We start from the raw sequence: 19,955 nt of genomic DNA, 5'->3' as shown, positions 1-19,955 counted from the left end.
TAATTCACTGGTAGTAATAAACAGATCCAACAGGATTCATAATTCACTGGTAATAATAAATGGATCCAACAAGCTTCATAATTCACTGGTAGTAATAAACGGATCCAACAAGATTCATAATCCACTGGTAATAATAAGTAGATCCAACAAGCTTCATAATTCACTGGTTTCTTGTTGGATCCGTTTATTACTACCAGTGAATTATGAAGCTTGTTGGATCCATTTATTATTACCAGTGAATTATGAAGCTTGTTGGATATGTTTATTACTTCATAATTCACTGGTAATAATAAATGGATCCAACAAGCTTCATAATCCACTGGTAGTAATAAACGGATCCAACAAGATTCATAATCCACTGGTAATAATAAGTAGATCCAACAAGCTTCATAATTCACTGGTTGTAATAAACAGATCCAACAAGCTTCATAATTCACTGGTAGTAACAAATGGAGGATTAGACCCAACAAGCTTTGTAACGAGCTTAAAATTGTTTTTGACGAGAACGAAGGGTTACATAAAGATGAAATCAAGAGTAAACAGGATATTGTTCAAACCAATCTGTAACATATATTTGTGTAGTCTGTTGAGAACGTCGTCGGTGCTACTGAAGTGTAAAGGGATTTTTTTTTTAAGAGGGTGAATTAGCTTTTTGAGTAGTCAAGATACAGAAGCTATAATAGAGTTAGCTTTGGAGACCGGGGAGTTTAGAGTTGTTCCAGATTTATGATCTTTAGGTAAACCATATAGTTCAAGGTTTTTTTTAATGAGATGGTTATTGGTTACTAACTACACATATCAACAGAAGTTACCTTAATTTTTTCAAGATAAGTGGATGTATTTATTAAAACAACGCCTTTACACTTATCACTCACTTTCACAATTATATGGTAGTTCTTTCCTTTTTATTTCATTGAAGTTAGCTGCTCATTTCTGGAGAGATTGGATTTAACATGATAACCTATTACACAACAGTAAAAACAAATTATTAAAATATAACAACTACTTGTGAGTACTTGTGAAATAATTCCAATAGTTTGCAGTAAATATATGAGAAACAAAAAGTATTTTATTGTTATCCATCTTCAGAAAAGAATGTAATGTAACAGGCAGAGATAATTTACACCCGAAGAAGTACTATATATAGATTTGACAAGCTTCACATTTGGGTAAAGTAAATAAGATCAGGTAAATGACACTGAAAGCTTGTCACTTCACTAACCTTGTTGAGAGTGCTGTGTACTGGCACTTCTAGAGTTAACTCACTTCACTAACTTGTTGAGAGTGCTGTGTACTGGCACTTCTACAGTTAACTCACTTCTCTAATTTGTTGAGAGTGCTGTTACAGGCACTTCTAGAATAAAATTTACAGAAAACTGTGCTTTTTTGATTTTCTAGAACCATATAAAAAAAAGATAGCAACATCAAAGTATGTTTTTGATGCCCCATCTTATACAATTATTAAACCAAATTTAACAAATAAAATAATTTTCTACAAAGTACACTTCTGATGACTTTAAACATTCACTATGAAAACTGATACATCAAGAGAAAGCATGTAACACCAGCATTACAAATACAGTTGGCTGTGGTGATTTGTGATGGTTACATTCATCATAACTGTTAAAAACAGTTAAAGAACTATTACCAAACATTTATTAAAATCTTGCAGTTTTACTCTACGTACCAAATAAGGACAGATTAAAATTAAGAGAACAAGAACCTACAGAAATAGCAAACTCCAGAACTCTTCTGATACTTGCTTCATCCTGTACTGCTCCAAGGGCTCTTGATATTCGGTCTTTCTCTTCGTGCAAATCTGCTTCTCTGTATAACTGGTGAAAACGTCAAACATGTAAACAAGTTATGTTTTAAAACTAAACAAGTTATATTTGAAATACGTCAGAGAATTCAACTGATCCATTTCATAAAAAAAGAAAATGATATAAAGAAATTTATTGCAACTTAAACTACTGATGATATAGCTAGCTGTATATTTGGTGTATTTACCATATTGAAAATTTCTTTCATGTTTGGGTTAAACAATTTAATACATTTTAATTCTATACCTAATAATTTCAGTTTTTGTAATGTAACAATACAAAAAGGAATAATTTAGTTCTTAATATTTATAATAGACATTTAAGTATGTTAATTACTTGAATAAGTCACAAAAAAGGAGGAAGAGAATCAAGTTATGTAAAGTTTTTGCTTAGTCTGTTCACTGTAACAAATGAATTCAACACAACATCACAAATTGTAAGAAACAGTTATTGTAGATATTGTAGAGAAATGTTTTTGTAAGCAAGAACTCTATGAAACAATACCCGTATTTATCTACTAGTATGGTCAGAGAGATATTTAGTCCACATATACAAAATATTCATTTATAAACAACAATTTAACTTTGGTTCCTTTCCTCTAAATTTCTATGCTTAGCAATTCAATACATCAGAAATATAAAAATAAACTGTGGTTATATATACATGAAAATTAAAAAATTAAAACTCCAAGTAGAATATTAAACAAAATACATATAATCTTACTGAATTTATCACATTTATAAAAATTATCACACTTTAAAATTAGCTTATGTAACAATGTTGTTACTATTTTCAAGCTTTACTGAAGAAAACTCAAGTTAAAATATACATTTGTATTTTCTACATATTATCAGATATAACATTAATAAAATGAAATGTAGTTTCCCATACAAAGAACAAAATATTTTTTGTATATGCTTAAACCTGTTTACAATACCCAGTTTAAAAAGTCTCAAAAGTTTAGCCATAACCATTTCTCACTGCTATCATCGATAATGTTTATGAACAGGATTTACTACTCACCTACAACATAGTTTCAAATGTTCGGTCATCACTGTTTCTCACTGCTATCATCGATAATGTTTATGAACAGGATTTACTACTCACCTTCAACATAGTTTCAAATGTCCAGTCATCACTGTTTCTCACTGCTATCATCAATAATATTTATGAACAGGATTTACTACTCACCTACAACATAGTTTCAAATGTTCGGTCATCACTGTTTCTCACTGCTACCATCGATAATGTTTATGAACAGGATTTACTACTCACCTACAACATAGTTTCAAATGTTCGGTCATCACTGTTTCTCACTGCTATCCTTGATAATGTTTATGAACAGGATTTACTACTCACTTTCAACATAGTTTCAAATGTTCAGTCATCACCGTTTCTCGCTGCTGCCCTGTAAACCTTAAACAGAGAAACGTCTAGTTATTACAAACTATACATATCATTATTATTAATTTTAATTAACTTGATTCTATGATTATTATAATTATTGAAGATACTGGTATTATCAAGTGTAGTTAAAATGATGAATATTCTTAGCTTTCAAACAAAATACACAGCTTAATATAAATACTTTACATAAGATTTTCTTAAACTCTGACATAAAAGGTCATATAAATATTATATGTCTGAATTATTTTTGTACAAAACACCTCCACAGTGAAGAATTTACATACAGCTGCCTTATTTGATGATATTTCACACAGAAATCATTAGTAAAAATACTTGTGACTGGAAGTTTTCATTTTTGAGTTAGTATTATATTTCTGCATGAAATATTGGTTTTTTTACTATATCATAGTTATAATACTAACAAAATGTACTCAATCAAGATTTAATAACCTAATAAGGTGGAAACTTTAACCTTTTCTATAAGGACTAGGTCATTATGACCAACCTTGAAACCACCATGTATGAATAGTTTCATGGTTACTGTAACTTTTAATGTAGTAAGTGTATCTTCACAAAATTTGACAACCTTTCAGAAAGCATTACAAGTCTTTTGTAAACAAAAATCTGAATTTTTAATTAAGTATTTGTAGTAAAGATTGGTTACCAAGCACAAAACATGTCCAAAAGAAATCTAATTCAAGACTGCTTGAATAATCTTTTTCACATGTTTATTAAACATAATAACTGCTTACAGCACTTCTTAAATCTGCAGGTAGAATACTGGTTCCATTAGCATGTGCTTCAAATCTTTTCTTAGCTTCATTCACAACAGATTCTTCATCAAAAGCAGCGAGTCGTCCAATTACTAAGCTCCGTAACAAAGTGTCCAAGTGATCTAGTTGTGCAAAAAAAATTGTTGAAATTTCATGAAAGTGATACGTATTAACAAGTGAAAGAGTAGTTAAAAATTTGATGATTTATGTTTTAGCCATAAAGATGTCACATTTCATAAACAAATCATACTGTTTTCTTACATGATGATAACAATGAAATAATCCCATCTTAAACCACATATTTAACAAACTTAAAACTAAATAAATTAAAAAAATTTGTTCGTTTGAAACTACAATCCTTACGTTCTCCTTTTATAGGTTCCCAGCCAAGTTTTGCATGAATTTTGGCAAGCAGCTGTTGGCCATAAGTTGTAAACAGAGGATGAAAATCTGTGTGGGATAGTAGCATGTTTAACTTGGCCAAGCAAGCATTAATGGAACACCAAACGGTATAGCTGGTTTCACTGATAAAAGCCTCCATAAGTTTCAATACTTCAGTTGTTGATGCACGTCCTGCTTGAACCTGTGCAAAAAGTTTATTCCACAAATATCAAAGTAAAGTCTAACAAAAGAACACCTTAAATTATAAATGGCCAATCCCAATTATCTTTCAAGTACTTACAGTTTAGAATATCATGTTAAACAATTTATTTCTAAAAATCTGGGGACAAGATCTGATGTACTACTATTTACATATATATATATATATATATATATATACACACATAAATACTTTTTTTTTGATATTCCACCAAAAATTAATTGCAATACAAAATTTAAGATACAATAGGAGTCTTTGTAACTACAGTAGCTTAGTTGTCCGATAGCAATGTTTTAGACAATAGCAGAATTGCATCCTCTACAACACCCCATAAAAATTATAAAGAAAAAATGTTACAACAATGAAAAGATTTTGATTTGATTCTTAAGTGATATGAATGTAATACTACTGATAGCTTGGTGATATCAAACAAACACAAACACTATTATTTATTGCTACTCTCCAAGGTCCACTTCTTCCTAGCTGTATAAACAGAACACATTATAAACACCTTCTCATGCTTTATCAAATAATAATATACAGTTTATTACAACAATCATAAAAAATACACTTTTATAAAGTACCTCATAATTTATAAATTTTTAATTAAATAATCATCCTTTTTAGGAAAAAACTAGCTTCAATTATCTTACACAAATTTGTATACTTAAATCTTATTTTTTACAAAGACATATATATATAATACAAGTATAAAAACGTCAATTAAAAGTGAACAAATTTTCTACTTTCAATCAACTTCTGTTGTATAAATTTGACTTTATTCGTTGTTTTTTGCTATTAATTTTATGTTTGAAGTGGATTATGATTTTAACTTCTTTCTCCCTTAGTGAAGTATATTTGAATTAACTAATAAAGTAACTTCATGTTCTATTATGATCCTTTCACAGAAACTTTTTTCCACTAAATGGCCTTATAATTTATAAACAGAAACAACATAATCCTGAATTAATTAACATTTTTAATAATTTACAAGGGGAAAAAGCTGTACAAGGAGTTTAAACTGGTCTAGAATTACAGAGTTACTTGTGTGAATTTTAAAATAATTTTTTAAAATATTTAATGGTCTAGAATAAAATTGGCAAATCAACAAACCAAGGCAAAAAAATCATTTTGCAATCCAAGTCTGTCTAATGGAGGCAGAGTTTGATCTTCAACAGCAGGCTGAAGCTGAGCAAGAATGTCTGGTGTGTACAGAGTGCGATAGTAACCCACAGTTCCAGGGTTTATCTGTAAGAGTAAAGGTTAACATTACATGCCTCATGTACATCTCGAAAACCTGTGTTTGAAAAAGCAAAAGTATACACAAAAAAAGGTTCCTCTATCCAGATTCTACACTACCTGTATACATTCACTTTGTATTAAATGTACCCAGAATAGGATAAAGCATATATATATACATAAAATGTATCATAGAATTTAACAGAAACCATAATAGAAAAAACAAATGGTGCCCAATGATAATGTGTTCCAGGTTTTTCTGTTCTTCAAATGCTATTGGTTTTGAAGTATTGTATTTAATTTTAGCTTGTATTTAGTGAATTAATAATAAAGTATTTACTTGTTAGAAAAATCTATTTACAACAAGTTCCAGTAAAACTACGTTAATGAAAATGATGATTACGTTTTTGTGCAACATTTGTTTTGAACTTCATAAGAGTTTAGAAACATCTAGATTATAAACTTGAAGGACAAGAGTTTATTAGGGTTATATCTGGTCCTATTCAGATGTTTACATATAATATGATTTAGTTTCTTGTTGGTGGTGCACCCAAGAAGAATTAATGTGTTTCAGAAGCATTCTTTTAAATATAACAGAAACAAAAGAAAATTCTCCTTCCCAAGAACTTCTTAAGGTTGTTTGTTCTTTGTAACTTATTTTATTTAAGTCAAAAATTTAAATCTTCTTTTAATATTTTATCATATCATTACATACAAAACCATTCAAAGTAAGCCTATAAAGTATTGGTGTGATCATATATACATGTCTAACATGCTTACTAACTAAAATATTCTTTATTTAATTTGCTGGACTGCAAGAATTGACAAAATTAAGTAATTATTTTCCATTACAAAATTATACTTCTACGGTAATTTTTTACAATTTTAAGAATATTACAAAATGTAATCTACACAACATTAGAACAGTACCAAATAATCACCTTGTAAAGTTAATGAAATAAACTTTTACCTTGACCCACTCGTTGGGTTCTACATTCTCAATCAGAACTTCCATAGATGAAGCTTCTAGTAGTACCTGCTTCACTATCTGTTGTGGTGACCTCGCTGTTGTAATGTTAATGGGTACAAGCCATCTCAGGTTATCCCCTAGGAGAAACAGTAGGAAATTCGATGAAGAGGAACCCACTTTGAGACTAATAATGGCTGGAGATGGCTTGAATGGGTAATGAAGCAAAACTTTAATATAAGTTTAACACCTTGTACCTGATGATGACAAAACCTTGTCGAAACATTGTACACTTGCTGTTATGTTAAACTTATATTAAAGTTTTGCTTCGTTACCCATTCAAGCCATCTCCAGCCATTATTAAACATCATGAAAGCTCTTAATTTCTAAATAAAAACAACAACACAATTATATACTCTGTCAGAGACAAAGATAAAAGAGGCAAGTCATTTAGGTTAGAATGTCTTAACAATTAGCTAATACACTACATACATATTTGCACATAATTAATAGTTCTATGAAATTATGATAGGTACTGGTTTCTACGATTCAAGTTCTTTTTGTCATGTACATATGTACAAGTTTCAATGTAGTATGGATACATTAAATAACACATTTCTAACAATGAGAGATATCAATAAATATTCAAATATGTCATGCACAAAGAGAAGAATTATTACCCTCAGCATTTCCATCAGCACAGAACTTTTCTTGACTCAAAAAAAGAATCTTATTTTTTCCATCTTGCCTGCATGACACCTATAAAACCAATATTTTTAAGTATATCAGCTTCATTTTAGTTTTCACAACAGTTTGATTTAAAGAAGAAAAAAAACAACAAAAAAACAGCAAACTCTGGGCTATAATAACAATTTTCATTAACCTACAATTAAAGAGGCACACATGTACAAATTAAATACCTCATACAACAGTTTCAATTAAGCTTTTTTTTTCTGCAATAAGTTAATACAATATTGATATTACAATCTCATATTTCCTGTCCTAGTTTTTGCATTAGGGTATCAATAACACATCTTTAGTGTACAGGTCCTAAAGAAAATAATACTGTAGAGAAATGAAGCAGTTACTAAAAATATTTGGTTTTACTGGTGAAAAAATTAATTCTCTTTCTGGTAAAACATACCGATATCACGGGAAAACCTTTCTGTTTTGTCCATGAGCTCATAATGGCACCAACTGGCTTTTGACTAACATCTTCTAAAGCCTGCCACAGGTCTTCAGTTTGAGCATTTTTGTACATGTGTCTTGTGAGGTACGTGTTCATCCCTTTACTAAAAACCTAAAGAAGTACCAGAGTTTACAAGTAAACTTAAATAGACAAATTTATGCAATAATTGGTCACAATAATTTTATTTGTCTCCAAGTGTTCTGCCAAGTAAATCAGTCATCACATAGTATGATGATTACAAGATTGATCATGAACCAGATTTTTAATAATTTTATTTGTCTCCAAGTGTTCTGCCAAGTAAATCAGTCATCACATAGTATGATGATTACAAGATTGATCATGAACCAGATTTTTAATAATTTTATTCATTTTAAACCTGAAACAAAAAATGTTAGAAACAAAATCCAGTTTTTTAAATTTTAAAATTGTTTGATAGCACCTACATAAAAAGACACCATTTTTAAATTATTTAAGTACAAAATAATTAACAAATGTATAAAAAATGACAGATTAGCAGGTATATTCCATATGGTGAAAGTTTTAAATATTTCTACTTCCCAACTAAAAAATATCGCAGGGAGTACAAGATGTAATTAGGGTTAGCAATTTGTACTTTTTGTTAATTACTTAATAAAAAGAAATGTTAATAAAATCTATATACATTTTTTATAGTTATTTTGCAGGAGTGGAGAAGATCATGCAAAAGACAGAATTTTTCAAAATTTAATGTTGTCATGTACTTTTTTTATGATTCAATTTAAAATGAATTCTTATCAATGAATTGTTCTCGATGATCTATCTACCTTGATCTAGAACTTATGGCTAAAATATAAACACACCATTAAAAAAAGTTATATGACTGTATTTGCTAATGCATATCAATTTTTTATTAAAAAAAATGTTACAATAATAAAGATCAAGGGAAGATATAAACCTGCAAAACACACCCATAACCGATTCAGCTCAGAATATAGAAATCTCTTGCAATTCTTTATCTCGTTTTGATTTCACATTTATTTACAATTGGAAAAACAAAATCTACTTTTGATCTCATACGCTTAGTATTTAGCTAGCTAAAACCAAGAGGTAAACAGTATTTGGAATCCTAAGCTCCTACCTCATCTCCTAAAAATTGATGTAGCATCCTAATGACTGAGGCCCCCTTGTTGTACGAAATATCATCAAAGATCTCATCAATTTCTGATGGCCGGCCAATAGGAACCTACAGATAAAACAATCTCTTCATAAACAAACAAATCTATTCCAAGATGTTTTTTTTTTTGGCACGTGTGTAATGTTCAATTTTGAAAACTAAAAAGTTTTATTTAAAAACAATGATTATTTTATACACAATTCAATAAAATGATATTTTTTCCAGTCTCCAAATTATTAAAATAATAACTTACTGTACAAAGTTAAAAAGTGTTAAATCCCCAACGTGACAGGAAAACAATCTCATACACTCTACATGTTTCGACGTATATCTTGCGTCATCCTCAGGAGTGTAATGTTTTGCAAAATAACACTTATTTATACAATTATCAAAACACCAATTTACATTTTAAAGGATTTCATGCGATCTGCTGACAACAGAAAATTTGTAAGTTGGTGATTTAAATGATATCATGTTTTACACTTGAAGTGTCTGTGTTTCACATACATTTTTTATTTGAGTTAGTAATTTTTATGAATGCAAATACAGAAATGTTTTATATAATGCCAGTGGTTGGAATGGATTAAAACCCAAGTTCTACGTTCAGATCTTAGTCTTCATACGCAGTAACACCATTTACTTAGGCCAATCTAACTCACCTCAATTGGATGACTGTTGTGCAAAGCATCAAGCTCCAGAGCACGAGTATAGACATCAGTCACAAACTGAGTCCAAATTTCATATTCAGGAAACAGGTGGTTGACACACAGGAACTCAATAAATGATGCAAAACCTTCATTCAACCAAAGATGAGTCCACCATTCCTGCAATATTTCACAAAAATAAAACATTAAATAGAAGTTAATTTAAAACAAACGTAAAGAATTTTTCAAGTGTTATGTTACTATAAACATGTTTAACAGCCCTACAAATAGACTTATCTTATTAAATACTAGCTATTTGGATAGGATTAAAAATTTTAGTTAAAACATTCAGGTTATTTTTTTTAAAAGTTTTAACTAGTTGAAAAATGTATGATATAAAACCCATCTTTAAGTAAAATATTTTAACAGCATTTCTCAGCAAGCATGTAATAGAGACTAGACTATACACACAAGACATCAAGATTGTTTTAGATAAATGAGACTTAAAGAAATAAAATTGCATTCTCTGTTTACTATGTGTAACTTGTGATTTTTTTCCGTGTTAGAGCAACAATTTTCAATGACCTTTTGAAACAAGTAGAGTGTTACATATATTTTGAACCTTATTTCAATTACATCAAAACTGATAAAAATTCAAAAGAAATTCAGGTAAATTAGCTGGAACATTATTTTTTAAGCTGTTGACTTATTCTTAGGAGATGTCACATGGTAATATCTTGTACACATAGTGCTTTCTCTTTTTCTTGTAGTTGAAACACCCTACTTGTTCAACGACACGAACCAACTTTGAGACTAATAATGGCTGGAGACGGCTTGAATGTTAAACTTATATTAAAGTTTTTCTTCATTACCCATTCAAGCCGTCTCCAGCCATTATCAACTTTTAGTATGTAACAATACCCTCTACTTATACTGTTTTAGAAAAAAAAATTTCCCTCAAAACAGCAGTAAGGTGAACCTTCCACAACTAAATTTCATTTTTCAGTGTAGACCACTACAGTAAGTATGAAAATAAATTGTAAAACACGAAATTTTATTTAAACCTTTTTAAAATAACTTTTCTGCATGGTTATCTGTTGAAATGTCAAACTAAAATTACAAATATCCCACAGTGTAAATAATAAAAATTAATCCTCACCATGGTTACTAGATTACCAAACCACTGATGAGCAAGCTCGTGGCCAACTATGAGTGCAATCCGTTGTTTGCTGTCTGCCGAGGTATTCTGTGGGTCAACAAGAAGACACGTTTCACGATAGGTGACTAACCCCCAGTTTTCCATGGCACCTAAAGCATGTAAATCATGTGTTTGTTAAGACCACTTTACCAAACAAAACATCAAAAATTTATACAAAAAAAATTCACACACATACACACATATATATAACAATGTTTTGGGACAACATAGGGCTATATATAGGACCTATTGGTCCATCTTGGCTGTCCCATCCTCGAAACTAAATTAAAATATATATGGTAATTGAAAAATCCTCAGTATTTTAATCATTCTTTTGTTATCCTCATCAAGTTTCAGAGATTTTTGTATCCAAAAAAAAAAATAAAAGAGAATTCATGTAACTTTCAAATATGCATCTTAAAACACAAAAAATATATTACAATATAGCTAAAACTACCATACCTTATCAGGCTTTCTGTGTAAACTATAAACTGGTTTAAAAAGTTAGAAGCACCAAAATACAGTTATACAGTTAATGGTTTACAGCAGGAAAACTAAACAAAGTCTTATCAGATTTATGTACAGAAGAAACTACTCTCAGAGAGAGAGAAAGGAGGGGCTTCTCTGCTGAGTTTAAAAACTTATTAGTATCTCAGGAAATCAAGAAGGTAGGAGGTCCAAATTTTAGATTCTAAGTTGTAATTATGTACAGTTTCTGTTTCTAATTGTTAGTAAATAGCAGTAACCAAAACTTAGAATTAATATTTCTTTTATTAAACTAAGAATTATAAACCATGTTTTTAATGCCAAGTTCGCTGACATATACTGATAATAAAGTTACTTGCGTAAATTGTGAACGTCATGATGGCAAAAAAAAGAGTCAGGTCTGAATGTTATCAGTAAACACCATTTCTTCAGAAAATACACCAAATTATTAAAATAATCATAACATCTATTACGAAGCTAACATATTTACGTAATTTAAAATTAAATTCTTGGACAGATCATCTGATTGGTAAAGACTTCTGCGTTTCAGTCAGAAAATTCTAACTATATATAAACTCTAAAATAAGTTTTACAATTTCCTTTTCAAAGATCTTACCAGGAGACAATTCTGATATAGCTATCAAATCCATTTTCGGTAATGGGTAAGCTATGTTGAAGTACTGCTTGTAGAAAGATACAGCTTTGCAAGCAACCTAGTTTAAAGTATAAAATATATATTGTAAAATTAAAGTTTTCCTATATTTTATTACCATTATATTCTACACACTATTGAATGCAATGATATTAGTTTAAAACACAGCTAACTCTTAGTCTAATGCATAAAAGCTTAGAAGTGAAAAAATGTTTCATTGCATAACTTGTGAAATTCCATAATTATTAGTACCTTAAAGAAAGTTGAGAACGAATTCAATCTTTGCTGGATAAATCAAAACAGATATACTTTCAAGAACAATTCATACTTGTTTTTATATAGCTTCAATATAAACTCAAGAAAGTGATCTCTTTACACTTAGTGCAGCAACTGAATGTTATGCAGTATATGGATGCCACCAGAAGTGCACAGTGTAAGTAGCGAGAAGGCTAAATAGTGCAAATTTGTGACTTTGTTTTTATATAGCTTCAATATAAACTCAAGAAAGTGATCTCATATGAATTGTTCTTGAAAGTTGAAGAGTGTTTGATATCTGTTTTGATTTATCCAGCAAAGATTGGAATATTGCAAATTTGTGACCGAACTGACCAAAATAGTTGTGTAAAATCATTCAGTTTCTATGTAAAGTGCACAGGGAACACCAACAGTAATTAAAGGGATTTATTGCAAAATTAATAATACGTTTCTTTATATTTGTGTGACTTGTATGTGTATCTTGTAATAAACAAGGTCATTGACCTACAAGCAATATGCGAATAAACAGTTTAGAAATAAGTGTTTAAAACCCACTTCCAGAGCAAATCTTCCCTGCTCCTGTTTCCCAACCGGCGTGTATACTCTCACTTGTACTCCATCACCAGACTGTTTCTCCACATAATCAAACTCGCCCACCACTACAGCCACTAGATATGTAGACATAACTGGAGAGGTTGCAAACTGTACTTCTTTCAGTTCAGGATTTGTGGCTACAGGTTTACTGCTAACAATGTTCTGTGGATGACAGTAAAGAAAATAAAACTGATAATGAGGTTTTAAAACATAACATAAGGAACAAACTAGACACTTAACTATGCTTTAGTCAACATCATGGGACTTTCTTTGGCATTAAAGTTCCATAATTATTACAAGTTTCTAAAATGAGGAGTGCCACAGAACAGTGGCTTCCAATTTTTCTAAAGATCAACAGACCAGTTTAAATATTATTACAAAGGTTCCTTTTTTTCAAATCAGCTTGATACAGTTTTAGAAATTAAAAGGATTTGATAAGTAGAGATGTCTCAACTTATAGTTTCAATAGAAAATTAACAAAAAAATGTCTTATGAAATATTTAAAAAAGAGAATGTATTTAATATGACTGTTATTTACAATTTTAACTTAAAGCATAATTTTTATTTCCGTTTTTCAACTGTTTTATGTTGTGAAGATCAGTTTGTAATAAATAAATAAATGCTGTAAATATCATTTTGTCATAATTGGTTAATTAAGTTTTTTATTTTGTTGTTGCCTTAACCTTTTTTGCCTTTCATAATTTTTAGCGTTTTTTGTTTATTGAATATTTTATTATGTTAAACAGCCTTCATAACATGTTTTACCCAAGACTGGCAAGTCTGTCAATTGACCACCTGTTTTTAATCAGTCATGCAATATAAAAGTTGCTTTAAATACCATAAATATAAGAGTATTAATTGGTGATCTTTTGTTAATCTTTATTCCCCAAAGTTCCTCCTCCTTACACCCTTACCAACAAACTTTGAAAGTCTTTGATCCAAACAGTACAGAACTATATATATATATTAATAAAATGTAATGTGTGAGTTTAATGGGTCCATGCTCTTCACCCTCTGAAACCTAACAAGTAACGTTACATTATGTCATACTGTAATATCTATCATTTTTTAACATTACAATGTAACTATATAATAATGGCATGTTATTAACAGAAAACAAGTTATTCGATATTATATGCATTTCTGGCTTTATTGCTGTTGGAAGACTGGAGATGAACCATGAACTTTTTTTTCAAATAATTTAGACAATTTAAATCAAGTAAAATTCAATGTATACAGTTAAGATAACAAAACAAATAATAAATAAAATACATGACAATTATCTGACCAGTCAATTGCCCAATCCTGGTTTTATTACTAACAAAAATCAAACACACAGTAAAATAATTTCCACATTCTCAGTTTCTTCACAATAGGAAATTTTGACAGCGTACAATAAATATATTCACATATTCACCAATCATAAATTCCAAAAACATACAGTCCTGGAAATAATTAAGAAAACAAACAGGCAATACACATACAAGAGTTCAAAAACCTGAGTAATTGTAACTAAATGGTCAACTTGCAAAATACATTATTACAGAAAGTACAAAAGAAAAGTAAATATGTTAAAAATATTACGCATTTAATTTGAACAGAGCAGTGCATCTCTTTATTCTTTTTTTTTTTTTGATTAAGAAATTTTATTCCAAATGTCCTGTAATTTTGCTCAAAATTCAGTAAAGCTGTTTTGATGCTATTTTACTTTCTCAGTTTCCACATAAGCCCATAGAACTTTATCAATATTCATACTAGGACTCCTTGTAATGCATGCCGTTGTTGCAAGTGTTCCATCAGCCTTCTTCCTGGTATTGTACCAACACATTTGAGATCAATATCTTGCTGGAAAATGAGTCGTTACCTAGCAGGTTTCATTCCTGATTGAGTAATACGATAGATAAAACTATGCCTGTGACTATTAGCATTCAGAGCACCAACAATTTTAGGTGGATTTCTAACAACACTGGATGAGATGCAGCGGCCATACTTGCATTGGTCCTTCAGCATGCTTCTCTGTAGATGATGTAAGTTGACGATGATACCATTCTTCCCTCTGACATCAAACTATAACTGATCATTGCTAAACAATTTTAATTTGGATTTCTCAGTAAAAAGAGTCCCCTCTTATAACTTTGCTCATACCACAGTTTGAAGTCTGATTCAAATTAAAGTCTTTTGGTTTAGTCCCCCTTTCTCTCTCTCTAAAACAGTGATTTATAAGCAGTTACATATCCACAAATGCTACTTTATGCTAAGAGTATCTTACTGTTCTGGAGATAACATTCATACATGTACTTAAGTTAGATTACTGGCAAGAAAAACAAAAACTGATTGTCAGGTATCACATAAAGAGCATACCCTACATTACTTACTTATGAAAAATTTAGACTTGACCACTTCTAATATCAACAGCACTAGTTTCACATACCTTCTTCAGAGTTTCCACATAGATCCTATACAAACACGACATTTCACCTTAATCTATCACACGGAGTAATCTTAAATAGCCAAAACATTTGATCTCTACAAAATTTTCTGTATTTCTTTATTTCTGTACTGGGAGCCATGACTGCATGAATTTATAATATAAAACCTTGGTAAAAAAAAAACATTTGGTAAAACACTACTACGATTGTTATTTACAAGACATTTTCCTTAAAAAACATACCATGTTTGAAAGAGTAACGAGATCTTTCGCAGCTATGAGTGAAATATCAAAGGTTGCTTTCAAAGCAGGTTCATCCCAGCACGGAAACGCACGTCTAGCATCAGTTGGCTAAGTTGTACGGAATACAAGAATACAATTTATATGCCAGTGTTTAAAATACTGTTTGGTACTCAGCACTTACAAAGTATTAACGATTGTAACTTATCATCAGGTTATTTCTGTTGAAAATGTAGTTTTTGAATTATATAACTAAGTTATATGAACATTTTCATTTCATATTAATGATATTCATGATAATTCCAAGTATTAAAAAGGAAATATTATTACCTATGACTTTAATACCTGCAAAGAAATACAATTATATGACAGATTTTGTAATTAAAATGTTAACTAAATAAACTGTAAGTATATGAAAGTCTCTTCCTTCAAAATGTCTTCATCAGTTGAAATACTAAAAGATAACTAATGATATATTATCATCCACAAATAGCCCAAAAGAGTAGCTAAGCAAAATATTTTTGTCAGCCATGCTCTGACAATACATACACTAAAACTAAATACAATACATACACTGAAACTAAATACAATACATACACTGAAACTCAACATATTTTACCTTCATTACACATATCTAAATCTAAGTTATTCGGAAATGCTTGACTTTCTAAATTGTGTTCCTGATAAACAAAAAGTTATCACAAATAGTAATGCTTAATTACAATGTTCTAATTATTTTATTTATTAAGCTTCAAGAACAATTTGGGATTTTAAATTATCTATAAGTATATTCTTTCACTGAAAAGTAAACTGTTTTCCATTCTATGGTTCTTTGTCTAGGGGTGTGATTTAACCACAATTTTTATTTGGTATAACTAAGGATTCAAGATATACAGAAATATCATGAACCATGATATTGTACAAGAAATTGGACAAAACCGTAGTAAAACATTTGGGCAAAAAGCACCTTAAATAGTAAAGATTCAGTTCAAACAACACTTTAAAACCTTTACTATTGACTGCTAAGGCTGTATACATATTAAAATGAAAAACAACCACCAAATGTAATTCTAGGTAACAGCATGGAGCCAAAATAGGGGCTTGTAGTTTGAGTAAACAATGTCTACAGTATCTCCAACCTTGTTTCCTTACTTTTTCATTATCTCTATTTGCAGGTTTTTAAATTCCCAATTTTTTATTTATCTTGGATATACACGATATATACTTTTGTATACTTTGTATACTTTTTTCCCTCCCTACACCAAGAAAATCACAAATTATTATTCTAAAGTGGTTGACCTTAATGTGAAATGAGGACAGTCCACATCCCAATTTTGATATTAGTTTGATTAAACAATTTCCTTGTGATGTCCCTTACATCCAACTGGACAAGCATGGAAAGTACAATACGGGAGAGTAAATAGTAAGAAAGAAAAGTTAAATAACATAATGTTGATTTTTCAAAGATATTAACAAATCATAATTTATACTTTTAAAACTGACATCAGCCTTTGTTCTTATCTTACCAGCTTATATAAGATTTTTTAAAAACCTTCATACCGCAAACTGGGTCAATGCTGCATGACGTATTTCACCTTCAGGGGTTGTGTATTTGCTGCGATAAAACCCCTTCATCTTCTCATTAAGAACTCCAGAAAACTCCAAATACAATTCACCCTTACCAACAGTCAAAGGCTGATCAAAGGTCAGTATCACTCTTTCATCATCTTGAGATACTTTAATATTTGTAGCATTTTGTTCTTGGTGGAAAAGAAATAGTAGGTATTTTTAGGAATTAAAAGTGAAAGTTGGTTTGTTGTTACTAATAAACAATAAAAATTACCAATATTTTCAGCTTCTTCATCCTTCTTGTGTTGAACTCCAGGATGGTGTCAGTGAACTTTTATCCAGCACAGTAGAATGTGATGGAAAATCACCACAAATAATTCAATACAATAAATTCATATTCAAACTCACTAATACTGAGCTTATACAATATAGCATTTAACCAATATCACTGAAGAAGGCTAGAACACAAAGTCCTGATAATGACGTAAGCATATTGTATGATGGACAGCATTTTTTTTTCAATAAAAGTGTTATTTGAACTGAACAAAAATATATATACAGCTTTTCTTCAAGAGACCAGCACATCAGCAAAAAAATAATAATAAATCCCCTAAGCATGCAATTAAGAAAGCTCAACAAGTATTTAACATGCACATGTTTTCTTGCAGCAAGAAAGCAATGCTAATACTCAAAAAAATAATGAAAAACACTGAATATAATTGAAACTTCTAATACTTGATCTGATTTTCCAAAAGTAAGTGATATAAAACATTTCTCAAAGGATTATCAAATATCAAGTTGGACTATTCATTACAGCAAAATTTATAGATCTCCATCTTCCTGATTTAAATGCTATAATACAGTTTCACTTCAATCTAATTTACTTTTAGTCTCTGGAAAATAAAAATTTTCAACAACTTGTGATTAGGATTTCTGCCATATTAGTAAGCAAGACACAACCTTCCTAAACAACTGTAAAATAAATAGTAAGACACTTATTTCTTCATACACTAATCATAAAAATGGAACTACTTTTAACCAAAATCACCAAAAATTACCTCAAGCTGAATTTGGATATTATGATACTAGTACAAATTTAATAAATAGTTTAAGATAATATGTTTATAATAAGGGGTTTTGAACTTTTACTAAGAGACATTCTCAAATTTGGTTCCAATCAGATTAAAACTAAATCTGAAAAACTTTACTCTGACTAAATTAATTTCTTTTTTTATGTCAAGAAAATGTCTGTTTTGGTTTTATTACATTTATTTTTTTTCATCTTGCACAACAAATAAATACAACCTAAATTCAAACACTTAAATATTTATAAAACAACATGCACTGAAAAAAAAATCTAAACATTTTTATGTAATAGGAATCAAAACAATGAATCTGAGGAACAAAGCACCAAAAATACAATCAGAGCTCATATGACCAACCAAACAATTAGCAAGCACTCACCTAATTTATCTTCTCTAGTGAAGCGAGCCAGCTTCACTTGGAGCTCCAAAACATTTAAAACCACCACAGATGTCTCATTCTTTACCTTCACATGGTTGTTAAAAATAAAAAATGTATTAAAATGGAAATACATTTTATAACTAAGTAGTTTTGTAAGATGCTATTCTTTCATTTTTGTTAATTATTATTAAGCTTATATTTTAAACACCTAACACTGTATTTTTGTTGTCTTTAAGCTGATTTATACATGATACCAGCTCACACATACTCGTTACAATTAATTGAACATTATTCTCTAAGTACTTTAATTACATTTAACTTTGAAAAAAAAACAATAATTCACTTTATTACCATAAATAAATTTTCTATGTTTTATATTTAAACAAAAACTCTCTTACTAGTACTTTAAATTTAGTTATTAATTACTTTGGCATTGAGAAACAAACATCTTTATGTATAATCTCCTTTTTAACAACTGAAATTTTATATTTCAATCCCTGTACTCTATTAGCATAAACACCATTTTTACCTTGTCTTTTTGAAATACCGTATGCTCACCTACAAACAAGTCCACATTAACAAAATTCAGTTTCTTTCTTTAATTCATTACTTAAAAGAATACAATCAAATATTGTTAAAATATTTAAAATGTTACACTAGACATCACTGCCAAAGTCTGATGCTTCCACTAATTTACTATTCAAATATAAAATTATCTGATAATTGTATTAAAACTGTCCTTATTAACAGAATATTTCATCATTATGACAAATACTAAAATATCACATTCTCACTTTTTCCTGCATTAATTCATAAAGTATTCCACTGAACCATCTCAAAGTCATGTAACAAATATTATAAAACTATATGTCTTTGTATTCTATCCATTATTTGCTGTAAGAGGTCATACCATACAACCTAGAACAGCAGTTGCAAATGTTTCAATCAATTAGATTCAAAGGAATATTCAGAGTGATAGGTTGGAAAATATCCAACAGCAACACAGACTTCTTCTTTTAATTGCTGTAGTTACAGGTAAAAAGTGAATAAAATTCAAAACAATACTTTTTTTTACCTCAACTTTAATGGTTTCATGACCTTCAAACACAAGTTTCTGCAAATCAGGTCTGAAATTGATATTGTAGTGAACTGGAAGTACACTTGTAGGCAGTCGTTCAAATGGTTTGGAAACTGAAGTAGAATCTGGCATGTTTCACTTGTCTGAATCTTCAAACCTGGAACTAAAATAGAATACAATTGCTAGACACCTGGC

The 19,955-nt window shown here is 29.7% G+C and overlaps 1 protein-coding gene across 2 annotated transcripts; it reads right to left on the bottom strand.

Moving 5' to 3' along the window:
- Positions 1-1,703: 1,703 nt before the first annotated feature.
- Positions 1,704-19,955, bottom strand: LOC106466830 (puromycin-sensitive aminopeptidase-like). Of its 2 annotated transcripts, none has more exons than XM_013927132.2 (17): positions 19,758-19,953; positions 18,683-18,767; positions 17,210-17,409; positions 15,653-15,760; positions 12,943-13,143; positions 12,097-12,193; positions 10,956-11,104; positions 9,812-9,976; positions 9,117-9,221; positions 7,955-8,110; positions 7,491-7,569; positions 6,814-6,950; positions 5,718-5,852; positions 4,367-4,586; positions 3,983-4,125; positions 3,183-3,239; positions 1,704-1,835 (listed from the first exon to the last, which is right to left on the bottom strand). In XM_013927132.2, exons 1-16 carry the CDS (start codon positions 19,890-19,892, stop codon positions 3,204-3,206), a joined length of 2,151 nt encoding a protein of 716 aa, XP_013782586.1. In that variant the 5' UTR covers positions 19,893-19,953; the 3' UTR covers positions 1,704-1,835; positions 3,183-3,203. The 2 variants fall into 2 exon arrangements, 1 of the variants encoding a protein (XP_013782586.1); XR_002612285.1 differs by having other exon boundaries at positions 1,714-1,835; positions 3,099-3,239; positions 19,758-19,955.

This window comes from Limulus polyphemus, unplaced genomic scaffold, assembly GCF_000517525.1.
Source record: "Limulus polyphemus unplaced genomic scaffold, Limulus_polyphemus-2.1.2 Scaffold2392, whole genome shotgun sequence".
Lineage (NCBI taxonomy): Eukaryota > Metazoa > Arthropoda > Merostomata > Xiphosura > Limulidae > Limulus > Limulus polyphemus.
Note: the sequence above shows the minus strand (reverse complement) of the source record. Positions and strands in the feature narration are given on the sequence as shown.